This window comes from Amblyomma americanum, chromosome 11, assembly GCF_052857255.1.
Source record: "Amblyomma americanum isolate KBUSLIRL-KWMA chromosome 11, ASM5285725v1, whole genome shotgun sequence".
Classification (NCBI taxonomy): Eukaryota; Metazoa; Arthropoda; class Arachnida; order Ixodida; family Ixodidae; genus Amblyomma; species Amblyomma americanum.
This window is the reverse complement of record NC_135507.1, coordinates 94,527,470-94,542,957: the sequence shown is the minus strand read 5'-3', so window position 1 is coordinate 94,542,957 and position 15,488 is coordinate 94,527,470. Positions and strand designations below refer to the sequence as shown.

Genomic DNA, 15,488 nt, shown 5'->3' with positions numbered 1-15,488 from the left:
TCGTCACCTTCTGTGAGCGGAGCGTATCTGTTGGCGGCGTCAATCACGCAGCGCGCATGTTGGACAGGTCGAAAGGCGTGACGGCGAGTTTTTTCTTTGCGTTCTTCTTGGTTAAGAAAGCGCGGTCTGTTATTGCATAGTCATTTGATCTGCATAGACCATAAATGAATGCTCGAGATGCGTTTTGTGTATTTCCTGCCCCTGGGGCAGGGTTAGGGCATGATGCAGGCATGTGGCCCTGTTGCGGGCACTGGTAGCAATACAGTACACTCCAGCGATAGGCCGAGGTCGAAGAACGGCCCCGTTGTAGATGAAGCGTTCGGGTGGCGTAGCGGGTCTGGACACGGTAACAAGACATGTCCGTCCGGGGCCTAGGAGCGAGCTAACAACGCGTGATGAGTGTCAGAAGTCAAAGTATCATGTAGAGTTCCCAGAGTTTCATTGCGATCTACCCCTGTTATCACGCAGCGGAAAACGTCCGTGCCAGAACGCAAGTACGCTTGGACGGGAAGAATGCGTCCACTGGGAAGGGTGATTGCTGCCAGCGTGCATAGGGAAATGTACTTGCTGTAGTGACGCCACCCACACAGACACCGTGTTGAAGCTGCGATGATATGCGCAGTCAGTGAAGCCCGCTGCGGTGACAGAAGAGCCGAGCGTCTTCTGAATGGTTGTCGTAGGGATATCTTGTATACTGTAACCTTCTTCTGGGCGAATGGCAACTTTATAGGATCTTGAGGGGCTATTAGATGGGCGTTCCTGTAGAGTGTCCGGACTGAGTAGACAAGGTCGCTTCTGGGCAGGTACAGCACAGGGTCGAAGCACGGGAGACGCACTGGGTGATGTAGCGCCACACGCAGAAACGGACGCCCTCCCGGGTCATCTACCTCTGCTCCATCGTCTCATTTCTGGCGGCTGTCGCCTCAACGGCAGGGACAGGTGTCGTAATCTCCACGACAAGCTGCTGCCGCAGCTGCTCTTTCTTGCGTGGAGCTATTGCGGCTTGGCGGTATCGCAGTTCACGCGAGGATGAGGCTAGGCCTAAAGCGCCCTGACTCACTTTAGGCGACGCTTGCTTCCCCCGGGAGCATCCCCGGGGCCGCCGATAGCCCCGTGTAGTGCCAGCGGCAAACTTACGTTAAGGTGCAGCCAAGGGTTGCAGGATTTCACAGTTACAACGCGAAAAATCACTTCAAACAGCTGAGTTGCAGAAAAACACGTCGAACGGAAAAATCCAGTGGGGGGGGGGGGGGGGGGCCTTTGTTGATCTAAAGTGCGGTGAGGCGAAAGCCTTTAGCGCGGCGTTGCTACTTGTGTCACTGACGTGTGGTTACGATGTTAAGTACTTCCGTTTGCCCGCATTCTGAAACTCGATTCAAGCGTGCGCTAGGAGTGTGGTTGCGCCGCACCCGATTCGGTCGACCATAGAGTTTCTTGCTATTACCTAGAGGGAAAGCTGGCGCCCGCCTATGGGAGTTTGCATGGAGCTTCCTAGAGACCACCTGAGTCACCATGCGCGCTCTAAGCATCATGGGGCGGAGAGCTACCGACTGCAGAACTACAACTTTTGACCAAAAAATAATGAAAAAAAACGAACATTGTACGATAACCAAGATTGCCATAACATTCAATATCCTGTCTATAAATTGCAACAAAGGAGCAGAAAAGCATATAAATGTAAAGTTTGTCAAAATAAGCGATGGCATTCTCTCCTATTGGCCAAGCATTGCAGACAACAAAAGCCAATATTTCCTGATTAACAGGCGATTTTTTAGAAAGAAATATGTTGTTTGAAAAAATTTTGTCACTTCAACATTTTGAGAGCTTTTTTAATGGCACTTCGGAAACCAAAAACCATTTATTGGCGTCGTGTGCTGTTGTGTTTTCGCTACTATGGCTTTTGCGCACTAAGTTTGCGCCGAAGTCGTCTGCATCGTGGGCGGAACGGAATATTTCAGTAACGCCACTTTCTGTTCGTGAAGAAAACCGACTGTCCCGCACCAAGTAGCTCATCGCCCCATGATGCTTTGAGCGCCCATGGTGTCTCAGGTGCAGCGCCGCCAGCTTTCTCTCTAGATAATAGTAAGGAACTCTATGCGGTCGACAGCTGCGAGGCGTCTGGTGCGGGCGCGGCGAGCGCCGGTGGTGGGCCGCTATAAACGTTTGTTTCACTGTATTAGCAATTCAACCATAGAGTTTATTAATATTAACTAGAGGGAAAGAGGCGGCGCTGCACCTCAGCCACTATGGGCACTGAAAGCATCATTGGGCGATGAGCTACTTGGAGCGGGACAGTCGGTTTTTTTTTCAGGAACACAGCGTGGAGTTACTGAGACCCCGAGCGCAGACGACTTGGGCGCAAACGTAGTGCGCAAAAGCCATAGTAGCGAAAACGCAACAGCACACGACGCCAAAAAAAGGTTATTGTTTTCCGAAATTCCATGAAAAAAACCACTAAAAATGTTGAAGCGACAGTTTTTTTTAAACATATTTATTTTTATAAGTGCACTTGTTAAGCACGAAATATGGAATTTTGTAGTCTGCAATGCTTGGCCAATGGGAGAGCAAGCCATCGCTGATTTTGGGCAAACTTTTCATTTACGTGCTTTTCTGCTCGTTTGTTGAAATTTATAGACAAGATATTGAGGGTAAGGACATTCTTGATTATCGAACGGCGTTAGCTTTTGCATAATTTTTTTGGCCACAAGTTGTGGTTCCGCAGTCGGTAGCTCTCCGCCCAATGATGTTTTGAGCGCCCATGGTGGCTGAGCTGGTTTCGAGGAAGCTCCATGCAAAATCCCATAGGCGGGGTGCCAGCTTTTCTTCTAGTTAATAGTAAGAAACTCTATGAGCGCAACGGACGTACGGAGCATGAGCAATTAAAAGCTTTCGCCTTACGCTTTTGGAGCGCTCACTGCAAGCGAAAAAGAGGGTGAACGACGGACTTGTGGGGAAGGTGAGCGTCTGAACCCATAAGCATGCGGAGCAATCCCGGAGCTGGGTCGCTCATACCCAGGCGAGAAACGGCGGGGCAGTAGTCGTCCCAACGATCAACGTAGAAGGTGCAGGGGAGGATCAACGTTAGCTGCAGTGGCGCGAGAGGTGGCAAGGTGGCAGACACGCGAACACGTGAAACACATGGGCCGATTGCGACGGGTACACCACTCCGCAGGACTGCAATACCGGTAACGTGTCGTGAAGGTCTTGGCGGGCTTTGTGGTAGCCAGAACAGGTAGGACTGGTTGCGCACTGAGCGTTTTCACTGTGCGGCTAGAGAGCATTCCCGTGCTTGAAACCTCCTCGGGAACAAGGGCCCGGTCTGAGTAAGAGATATTGTTGTCAGCGTCTACCTGGGAAAAGCGGGGTGGAGGCAATAGGAGTCAGGGCCTCTAGTTCAAGGCGCACGATCTGAGCCATGTAATCATGGTTCGAAGGCTCCCGCAGGGCCGGCAGCCTTCGAACCCTCCCCTTCTTCTCCGTTGTGGAATTTGCCTTTGATAAAGAGCGGCTAGCGTACGGTAATTACTCAAGAGCGGCCTTGCTTCTCGATGAGAACGGCGCCTAGCCCTACGCTGCTTGTGTCCATGGGATTTTAGGTGGCGAAATTTCCTCGAAGTGTTCAAGCAAGGCTCCGGGTGCGTCAAGGGTCTGGCGATGCGGGAAAAGGTATTCGCAAATCCTCGGTAATACGCGCAGAACACCAGGAATCTCCTTACAGCTTTCTCGCCGGTCGGCTGTGGAAACTGCAGTAGCTCCGGTGTTCTACGGGTCCGGATTGATTCCATCGTTGCTTACCATGTGGCCCAGAAACAGCAGCTTCTCGTAAACGTTATGGCACTTCTCTGGCTTCTGGCTGAGCCCTAATGAGTTGATTAGCTCTAGCATGGCCCGAAGACTTTTTAGATGATAGCCAAGGGTTGACGAAAACAATACGACTTAATCTAATTATACGAGACAAATTTTCCACTAGCTCCGCTCTAATACAGTGTCCATTAGACGCTGGTACGTTCCTGGTAGAGAATAAAATTCACATGGCATTGCCTTGAACTCATAGACTCAGTCACGCGTGGCGAATGCGGTCTTCTCGCGGTTTTTTTCATCGACCCTGATTTTATCACTACCCGCTCTCTAATTCCATGGACGAGAAGTATTTGGCGTCACAGAGGTGGTCTAGTGTATCGTCGAAGCGGCTTAGGGGTAAACGTCTTTCTTCGTTACGTTGTTCAGTCGGTGGTAGTGGACGCAGAAGCGGAGATTACCGCCCTTCTTCAGGAGAACGACAGCGGTTTCCTGGAGTCTATTCGATGGCTGGATGACGTAGTAGCGAATAATTTCTTCCATTTCATCCCGGATGGCCTGGCATTATCGGAGACACATGACAGGGCTTTTGGCGGAGAAATCGGGCGTGCTGGTCGGTTACAATGCGATATTTCGGAATCGAAGTTTGTAGGTCCTTCGGCGATGCCGAGAACTCGGTGCAGGTTAGAAGCAGACTGCAGATCCGGTCTTCTCTGTTCCGGGGCAGGGCTGGACTTATGTCGGAGACGAGCTTGTATGCTCCTTAGATGAATTTTCTGGGATTCGGTCGGAGAGGGTGAAGGCGTCGCGAACATCCATAGTTCGTCTGAGAAAGTAATTGTCGTTTCTTTGTGACGTGGTGGTATTTGTCGCTGAAGCTCGTCAAAATGTGTGATGCCTCTTGCGATGCCGATTCCTTGGTCTAGAACTAACTCCGTGTTCCCTTGGTGATGGATTTTATGTTCTTGGCATCCGTAGCACCTTGATCAGAAGGGGGGGGGGGGGGGGGGGGGAGGACGCTTACTTGTGCATCCAGGACACTGAGGGGCAACCTGATGATACGCGGTTGTCATCGCAGGGATGGCTTTGACCGTCGAAAGCGCGATGAGCTTGAACTTCAATGATCGCCTGATGTTCATTAAGAAAATCCATGCCCAGTTATCTCGCCGTAGGAACATTGCTGCAGCACAGCGAAGACTGGAGGATACATGTGTGCCCTCGTGGTAACTCGTGCCTGCACCGGGCTCCTGGCGCAGACTAGCAGGATGCCTTTGGCTGCTCCCCACGGCGGCGTAAATCATGGCCTGGGGTTCCGTGGCCGTCAGAGTCGGGGTGCCAAGTACCTGTTGCACTTCTTCCCGTAATGAGTCGATGAGGGTAGCTGCTTGAAGCTGTGGGGAAGGTGGCAGTAGTCGTCGCAGTTACCCGCGGACGATTAGCGCATGGCTTCCGCCAAGTTCTCGCTGGCGATGGTCGTCGTGTCCGGGTGTCTGTCGGAGAAGACGTGTAGCTGCCAGTAGTACTGGCGAGATACAGCATCTGAGGTCATCTCTCTGGCAGCCGCATCCTTTGTGTATTCTACGCCGGTCTTCGGTGGACGGTGAACCAGACCAAATGAGACCGGAGCCGACACGGCCTCATTTGGATGTTGAATTTGTGGCTGCCGTAGAACCTTCACTCTTTCTTTCCGGACGACACTACAAGGTTTCTCAGGTCGTGAGGTAAAGCTCTTGATTTTCAAACCAGTTCTGGCAGGATCGTCTAAATAAGTTAAATTAAATTAGTTTTGGGTGAAAGGAAATGGCGCAGATTCTGTGTCGAATATTGACGGACACCTGAACAGCGCCGTATGTAAAGAGATAAAGGATAGACTAAGAGAAGAAAGGAATAAAGAGGTGGCGTAGCGGAGGGCTCCGGAATAATTTCGACCCCTGGGGGTCTTCAACGTGAAACAACATCGCACAGCAAACAGGCGCGTTAGCGTTTCGCCTCCAACGAAACGCGGCCGCCGTGGTCGGTTTGAACCCGGGAACTGTCTAATGGGAGGTAAAAGTTCCGAAGTCGAGCTTTGTCGTTCCAGGCGTTCAGCGCGGCAACACGGTCGTACACGCCCAGCCAGTTTTTGGCATCGTCGTGTTGTTGTCCATAGAAAGTCGGTGGCTCACGAGGCAGGCGAAGCACGACAGATTGTGCACCTGGGTTCATCTAGAGGGCACAGCAGTGCTGCAGATCGGCACCTCCACCAGATGACACGTAGTGGCGACGGCAGTCCGGCGAGCAGGAAGACAGCAAAAATGCTTCGAAACGAAACTCTATTGGGCTGGCTCGCGCCTGCAAAGAACTGAATGACTTGGTGGTGGCGTAGCAATAGGCGTGCTTGGCAGTAGTCGGACAGAGTGCGCGCCGCTCTCGGCTATGGCCAATTTAAAGCTGACAACGAACTTTCCAGATACGGAGTACAAGATACCCACAACAATCTGCAACAACGTAGAATCAGCTTCGCATGGGTGCAATGAAACGAGATAAGTCTGGTGGCGTCTTGCATCACAAACAAAGTGATAAAGCCATGTTCTGGCGCATTGAGCATGAAGAAATAAACATCACAAAGCTTTTGTGGCAATATACCGCATCTCTCCTCTCTTTCTAGAAGATTTTCCACAGACTGCCTTCAGTAGTACCATGCTTTCTTTTATGAGTGCGCTCGTATCACTCTGCACCAGAGGCTTATGTTCCACAATGAGCACACGTCGGCGGCTCAAACATTTATGTCAAATATAGTTCAGGCGAGTACGCATCTTCACTCACCTTCGTCTACACTGGGCGCTGCCGTGGAAGTTACACCCCGTTAACAAGAATATAACACTGAATTTTGTATTCGTGAAGGTGTGAGTGGGGCCCTAGGTAACCATCTGTGTTTACCCAATTCTGCACTCACTTGCGCATTGGGATTTAATTGAAGGAAACAATTATAAAAGGACTTTATTAAATTCAAATCAAATCAGTATTACTGGCACGAATACCGAGAAGATAGATGCGAATCATCTGGGCCCTCATCTTTGTCTACTATAGACTTCGGCTCGTGTAGAAGTGCAAAAAATCCTAGCGAGACAACGCGGCATTACGCGTCAATTTCATGCACTACAAAGTTATATGTCATAGATATATACAAAGAAAAGCGAAATACACAAGAGATCTTACAATAGTTACAAAAATAAGGAGTCATAGACTACACAAGCTTGTTTAAGAATGCCGGTCAAGAAAGAATGGAGCGGATTTTTCTTAGAATTTACAGTGCGTTATACGAAGAGCACTTTTTTGGAATATTAATATTTGATTTAAATACGTGTTAGACGCAAGTCCCCAGAACTCTATAAAGTAAGTCAAAAGCTTTAAAAAAGGCAACAAAACAAAGATTTATTCCACAAAATGAAAAAAAAAACCTTTCTCGATTTCATTAGAACAAACAGGTTTGTCTCAATTTACTGCTCAAAGACAATACGTGAAAATTCAAATTGAAAGTTACACCAAGATATACTGATTCTAGGAAGTTTATAGCTATTCGTAACTGTGTTAAGCTGTCTAAAGTTTTACACGGACCAGAGAAAACAATGTCCTGAATCTTTTGGCGTTTGTTGTAAATTTATTCTTTAAGATCCGTAGGTATAACACAAAAAGATCGCTATTAGTGCGTCTTTCGACCCTACTAAGATTCTTACCAGATAGATGAGATCTGTATCATCCGCATACATAATACTTCGAACGTATTAGGAGCATCTTGGAGATAATTTGTGTATAAAGAGAAGAGTAACGGTCCCAATACTCACCCCTCAAGCAAGCCACACATAATGAATTGAACACCGCATGGAGACTTATCAATGTTAACACATTGGTTTCGGCCAGAAAGATACCCGTTTGGAGAACTGCTTTGCTGCGCCTTCGAATCATGGTTAACAGTGTCGAGCTCTTTCCTTTAATGTCAATAATAATGTCAGTTGCATAACCTTTCGCTTTTTAATAATAAAAAAAACTCGCTCAAACAGTCTGCAGCAGTGGAAGGAGGTCTGTTTTTCTTACACCCATGGGGGTTGCCTACTGAGACGTTGAACGAATAAAAGGTATAACCAACAACGTCTGGAATGAAATGTAAAGGGCATTAAATACTGACAACGGCCGGTAGTCTTGAATGTCGTCCTTACTACCGGCTTTTATAAGGAAGCGATATGCGTTATTTTGAAAGTGCCTGGATATGTTTTCATATCCGAGGATTTGTTAAGAAATTTTGCTCTAGTCTCACTCAGTTCCTCAGTCTGCTGTTTAATGGCGAACAGAGAGATCTTATTTGTAGCCGGTGACTTCCTCCAATCGATGTTTTAACAGTAGAAATGGCTCCATTATAAGTAATGTCATCACAAACGAATGAAAGAAGTATAGGAGCTAGGATATAAGAGGCTTCACGCATAGTAAGTTCTCTTGCAGAAGCCGGCTGTATATTACAGAAGTATAGAGTAAAGTCTTCCGCAAGGCTTTGTGTGGTTCGAACTGAAGGGATAATCTCTTGTAATTACGATCATTCGTACGAATTGTAACCACTTAGGTACTTGCCACAATCTCAGGGCACATGTTTCGGTCTGTGCGCGCACCTGAATAGCGAACTTTACATTTCGCAGCATCATTCGTCTGTCTGCTATATGAGACTTCCTTTCATTCCAGCATGGTTCGCAGTCCACAGGAACATCGAGAGTCTCCAGTACCTTACGCCTGAAGAACACACAGAGCCTGGACATGAGGCTGTAACCTCCAGCGACCACAGGGAGAAAGCAGGTGGCGCTTTGGACGACGCCACACATCTTCCAGGCGGCCGCTGCGCAGGGCACCACTGGTAGGCATAGGTTCAACGACCTACACGTGGCCTGCGTAGCCTCTCTACGCCATTAAAACAGAGCCGCTAGCACTAGGGCGAAATCTCGTTAATTCGCTTAACTCGAGTTCCAGTTTATTCGAACTGCAGGTTTGGTTTTGTCAGTATCCCCTATTTTTGAGCTTTTCGCTATTTCAAGACCTTCACCTTAGACTTCGAATGATGTATATTAATATACATAATTCTATATGTATTCATATATAGTTATACTATAATTATAGTATGCTCCGAAAGAGAAGAAAATACAGAAACGTTACCACTATGTAACGCAAGATTCCGCGACATCTGCTTACGCGACTACTACTGTACGCCGCTAAGCCAAGTGAACAGGCATTTAATAGCGATCGCTGTAAAACAGCATTTCTAATCTGATATCGTCGGTTTGATCCGTTGTTGCACGCAGGTGTTGTGAGCAAATGCATTTCTGTGCAGAACCATGGTATGTGAGTGTAGCGCAAAACGTATGCTGGTTGCTTTCAACAACAGTAATAAGATAGCGCTTTTTGCATTTTATGAGTATAGAGCCAGAGCTTATACGGGACTCGATAGTAGCCATCTTCTTCGAAATACTTGTGCTTTCTGACCATTTTTCTTTTGTTTGTTTAGTGGACAACACCACAGTTGTAACCAAGAACATACTGGGTCACAATATAATTTTGCATCAAAGTCTCTTGAAAGAAGATGAGATAACATTAATTAGGATTTCAAACTCTAGTAATATTCTTGTTATTAGTTTTAATGTTGTGAGTGTGCCTGCTGTCAATATGTGCTCAACTTGAGAAATAATTTACTTGCCTGGCCTCGTCCGAAAACTTTATGCAGGAGTCCCAATAATTCTGGCACTGTGCAGCAATGACAGTGTAGCATCGACGCTTCGCAGTCATTTTGTAGGAAACACGGTGGTAGAGTTTCTGCAAAAAACATAATACGCAAATAATCTGAATGCGTGGAGTGTTAAAGCCTGGCCGTCTAAATGCTTTTCATCATGTATTTTTAGCCTTATAGTAATTTATTGTCACTATCTATGAAGAAATTCAAATTTCAGAAAGAGAAAACGAAGCTAGAACAATAGCTGGGATGATAAACAGGTCCAGATCCACCGGCCAGGTTGCACGGACGATGACCCTTGGTCTCTAAATGCAAACGATTGCCAGGAAGGTTTCTTGATAAAACTATTGCTACCTAATTTGCTGCTTCGCTACGAGAATTTCCGCACTCCTGCAAAGCCATTACAAGTACACAGCATCTGCAGGAGTAAGCACATTGCTGCAAAAAATCGCTTCATAGCAAGTGAGCAACCGAAATTTAAGCAAGGAAAGCTTACCCATCAAATGCCGCTGAATTTTTGTCTTTTCTGTCCTTCACACTGCCGCTATAGCGATATGTTCTGTTTTTGAATAGCATATATGCTGCACACTGAGTCTTGTGGATATGTACTTCTGTACACTTTCGAGACTCTAGCGGTTCAGATGGCCACTTATCGCGAATTGGTAACGCGTCCCCGACTTTCTCGAGGAGAACGCTATCGCGTGCAGATTTGAACAAGAGGACGTGAGAACAAAGAGATCAGAGAAAACAAAATGAAGCCGTATTTATAATTTAAAGGAAAAAGGGACAATAAGAAACAGAAACGAAAACAGAAAAAACACACACTCAACACGCGTACAACACTACAGAATAAAAGGAAAGAGTTCACCAGGTACTGAGCATCCCAGGTGAAGCGGGGATGCCTTGCAGACAGTGCGGACGCGGGTGGTTGTAGTGCGACGCATCGCTGGCGCTGCGTCGAAGGAACGACAAAAGGGAGCCAGGAGGTACTAGGAGCGGAGAGGAACACAGGGAGACGCAGGTAGTCTCCCGTCCAGAGCCCGAAGAACTTGGCAGCAGCAGGAAAAACGCAGCCAGGTACTGTCGACGGCGTCACGAAACAGCAGAGGATTAAAGCAGGCTATCCAATGGTGCCTTTAGGCAGCACGGGCCCTTAGTCCTTCTGCCGCTACCTCCACACTTGCAAAGAACGCATGAGGCTTACGTCGGTGATCCAGGGGAAATCACGGCAGCACGGACCCAACGTCCAACGGCTGCCACCCCCACGCTTGAATGACACGACCTCCGCTGCGCTGTCTCCCTTCACACCTCGGTTTTCTGACACGTCAGCTCTCCGCTCCTCGTGCTCGCGACGCTCCCTGTCGCCGTCGCCTCGCACTCGCCATTCGCACGTGCACACGCGCAACGCTGGGCTGGCACGCGCAGAGCTCCGCTGCCCGACGCACCACTGTCCACGGACCGCGTTAATAATAATAATTGGTTTTTGATGGAATGGAAATGGCGCAGTATCTGTCTCATATATCGTTGGACACCTGAACCGCGCCGTAAGGGAAGGGATAAAGGAGGGAGTGAAAGAAGATAGGAACGAATAGGTCCGTAGTGGAGGGCTCCGGAATAATTTCGACCGCCTGGGGATCTTTAACGTGCACTGACATCGCACAGCACACGGGCGCCTTAGCGTTTTTCCTCCATAAAAACGCAGCCGCCGCGGTCGGGTTCGAACCCGGGAACTCCGGATCAGTAGTCGAGCGCCCTAACCACTGAGCCACCACGGCGGGGCCCACGGACCGCGTTCAAAAATCCTCTGCAGACGTGTTGTGCACCTCACACCATTCTTCCATACACGACTGCCTGGTCAGAGCTGGCGCGACTGTTGGCTATTTTCGCAACCATTTTACAGAATTTACTTTTTTCTTTTCTGGGATTATTATTATTATTATTCAAATAAATATCATGCGCTGAAAGAGACAGACCCCACGCGCTTAATACAGGGTTTTGTACTGAGCCGCATTTTGTACGGCGCCACATACCTCGCGCTGAAAAAAAAAGTCAACACCTTCGTCAAAAAGGTATACAAGCAGGCATTGCCAGCACCACTAGAAACCACTGCTGAAAAGCTTCACGAACTAGGCATTAATCACTAGAAAACACAGTTTCACTGAATGGCTCAATACGAATGGCTGTCAAACACGACAGCCGGCAGGGGAGCTCCAGACTAGCTAGGTCCACTCCTGAGAGGGTTGAGAGGCAGGATGAGCCGCAAACTCCCAGAGAACAGATAATCGTCAACCCAGTACCAAGAAACATGCATCCGGTCTTTAATCAAATAAGATGAACAGAAAGGTCCGACGCGAAAAAATTCTGGACAGGCGCACTCTTGGAGCGCAGCTCATGAGGACTTGTTGGTGGGTTCAGCCGCGTCGCCGCCGTCAATGTAACCGACCTCACGCTGTGAATTGCATTTCGTCTTCATCAAACAATACTGCTATCGGCCTAATGTACCCATTCTCGCGCGCTGTTGATTGCACATCGTCGTCTTCATCAACTAACACTACTATGAAACTAATATATTTGCCAGGCGAGCCAACTACCCAGCAAAGCAGAACAGTGAGCTTACGAGCCTGAGAGCACTAGGCTATTACCGTAGCCGGTCCTGCCTCGTGTAAAACTGCAGCACACTCTCGCGCTGGGGATTGCACGTTGTCATCTTCATCAACTAATAGTAGCTGGCGCCAAGTTTTTCTCTCGCCTTGATGCGTACTCGGGCTTTCATCAAATCCCGTTAGATGAAGCTACATAAAGAGTCTGCACAATTGGCACGCCCTTTGGGCGCTACCGGTTTTTGAGACTTCCCGCTGGAATCGCTTCCGCGCCTGAGGTTTTTCAAAGAACTACGAATGAAATATTTTACAAAGCTGCGGGAGTCAGAATCTATATCGACGATATATTGATTTGGCGGAGCACAAGGGAAGAGCACGATGCCAGGATCCGCACAGTATTGCAGTTAGCCAAGAAAGCCGGCCAAACGCTTAATCCTATGAATTGCAAACTTCAGGTCTCCGAAATTGATTTTTGGGAGACGTCATAAACCAGCACGGAATACGACCTAATCCCGCAATTACTGCACCATTAAGCAAAATGCCGCTGCCAACGGACAAAGCAGGAGTCCACAGAATGCATGGCGTAGTCACCTACTTTGGGAAGTACATACCACATCTGGCAGAGAGAACGATGTGTCTACGAAGCCTCGTTAAAAAGGACACGCTCTTTGAATGGTCGGAAAACCACTCCAACGAATTGCAAGCGGTCTGCAGCATACTGAGTAGTGCGCCTTTACTAGCCATTTTTGATCCGGCCAGAGAAACCAAGGTCGTTTCTGATGCTTCAAAGAATGGGATCGGTTTTGGCTCTCCTTCAGAGCTTCGGCGGCAATTCGCGGCCGGTAGCCTAAGCATCGCGCACAATGACGGAGGCAGAGCAACGGTACGCACAAATCGAGAAAGAGACAATGGCCATCACTTTCGGGTGCGAGAAATGCTTTCACTTTGTTTACGGCTGCAAGTTCGTCGTCGAAACTGACCACAAACCATTGATAGCCATCGCTTCGAAAGCCATTGGGGAAATGCCACCACGACTGCAGCGTTTTTTTCTGCGTTTACTCAGATATGATTACGTCATTCGCTTTGTCCCAGGGAAACAACTGTTCCTGGCCGATATGCTATCTAGATTGTCGCCGGTCGGGCCAAGTGGTGCGGATGACTTCACGGATGACGTCGATGTTCATGCAGTTGGGGTCACTTCAGAGCTGGTAAGCAAGAAAATGTTTGATCGACTGGCTGAAGCAACCGCCAACGATTCTGACTTGCAAACGGTGTGGCGCTGCTTAAGGAATTGAGAAGAAATCAAAGGATGGATGAAATCATTCTGCCAAGGAGCTATCAGAAGTTCGCGGAATAGTGATGAAGGGAACAAAGTAGTCATCCCGAAGACAATGAGAGCGAAAATCCTCAGTCGCATTCATGAGTGTCACTTAGGCATAAATAAGTGCAAGGCAAGAGCCCGTCGCTTGGTATTCTGGTCTGGACTGAACGGGGACATCGAAAATGTGGTTACAAGTGGCGTAGTGTGCCAAAAATACGCATACAACAACAAAACGAACCACTGGTACCCAGGCCAACGCCAAACCATGCCTGGTAGAGAGTCGGTGTTGACATATTTATGTATGGCGGGAGCTCCTACTTGTGTGTGTTTGATGCTTTTTCAAATTGTCTTGAAGTAGAAAAACTTGGACACAACGTCAGGCACTGTTATAGGTAAACTTAGCTCAGTTTTTGCAAGATCCAGAATTCCATTAGAAGTTTGTACAGACAATGGTCCGCAGTTTTCATGTTATAAGTTTGCTTTGTTCGCATCCAGATATGACTTCACGCATGTGACGTCGAGCCCGAGATTCCCACAGTCCAATGATCTCGCCGAGAAAGGAGTACAAATCGTGAAAAAGAATCATGAAGAAAACAGGTGAAATGAAGGAGCACTTCTGGTTGGGTCTGCTTGGCTATCGCGCAACTCCACTGGACGAGGGCCGGTCCCCAGGAGAACTACTCCAGGGCAGGAAGTTGCGCATCCGGCTGCCGGACATCATGCCATGCCACAGTCGACAGTTGGCTATGCGCCAACGACGCCACCAAAGATGTTCTAAAGGGAAACCTCTGCCCGAATTGAAGAAAGATGGTGGGGAGAGTACGAAGGGACGTCTGGGATCGCAAGGCACGAGTCATGAACCTGGTAGCGCCAAGGTCATATCGTGTCCTTACAGAGGACATCCAGTTACTTCGAAGGAACAGACAGCATCTTCTAACCACACGTGAGTCTTTCCGAAGTGACGTTTCATAAGACTACTCCGACGGCGAAGACATCTCCCAAGCAACCCCAGGTGCATCACAGTCAACAACGCTGCCTACGCAACCGGTGCCTGGGCGATCCACCCGGCAAAGACGGCAACCAAACCGGCTTTATTAGAACCGGGATTTCAGTCAAGCGTCTCGTATCTTGTTCGCAGATTTTTAACTATTACACCGAGGGAGATGTATTGTATCAGTTGCGCATGCGCTCTTTGCACGGGCCCTCTGCCTCGCATGACCATGTTATCACTCAGCTGTCACCTGCTATATAATCGGCAAGCGGTCACGAATAAAGGTTCTTCTTGTTGCTTCCACGCTGCATTTTCATTGCTGGACGCCGGAACATATCGAACAAATACTTTTTTGCCAGACGTGCTAACACCCAGCAAAGCAAAACAGTGAGCCTACACAGACAGAGAGCACTAAGCTACCACCACAGTCGGTCCTGCCTCGTGCAGAACTGCAGGACACTCGCGCTGTGGACTGCACGTCGTCGTCTTCCTCAACTAACACTAATTCAGCGCCACCTTGTAGCGGCCGTAGCGACACGCGCGAAGAGGAGGAAGAACCTGAAGCGTGAGCCGAAGAGAACGCTCGGGACCTTGGCCAGGGCCGGACGCTGCCGCCGCCGCTCCGCTGCCGTCTCCTCTTCTGCAGCCCTCAGTAAATGTGGCCGCGGTCGCCTTTCTGGACGACCTCCACAATTTGGTGACCTCGGACAGCCCGAAAGCCCTGACAATTCCGGAGCACTGCAGCTGTAACTTCGAGTTCCTGCCTCACCATGGACTTGCCGCAAGATGAGTGGCGCCCGATCCCGCCTCAGGACCCATCCCGAGTACAGCTGTGGCCGTTCCACCCGCACAGCCCTGTTGCATGGTTCGCGCAAGTGGAGGCCCAGCTCTACGTCAACGGCGCGTCGCCCCTTATTTGGCGGTTCCTCCTCGTCAACTGGAAGCTGCCCGCCTGCGTTTTTGACCAGCTTGACCTTCCGCCGCCGGACGACCACATGTTCGATGGACTGAATTCAGGCAGCTTTTTTCCGT

General features: G+C 48.8%; 1 protein-coding gene across 1 annotated transcript in view; it reads right to left on the bottom strand.

The window, feature by feature from the left end:
• Positions 1 to 5,233: 5,233 nt before the first annotated feature.
• LOC144109808 (uncharacterized) overlaps positions 5,234 to 15,488 on the bottom strand; it is a 68,128-nt gene continuing 57,873 nt past the window's right edge. Inside the window, exons 4-5 of the mRNA XM_077642596.1 lie at positions 9,512 to 9,627; positions 5,234 to 5,288 (exon numbers count right to left, since the gene is read on the bottom strand). Of these exons, the coding sequence (XP_077498722.1) occupies positions 5,234 to 5,288; positions 9,512 to 9,627 (171 nt within the window). The remainder of the gene's footprint in view (positions 5,289 to 9,511; positions 9,628 to 15,488) is intronic.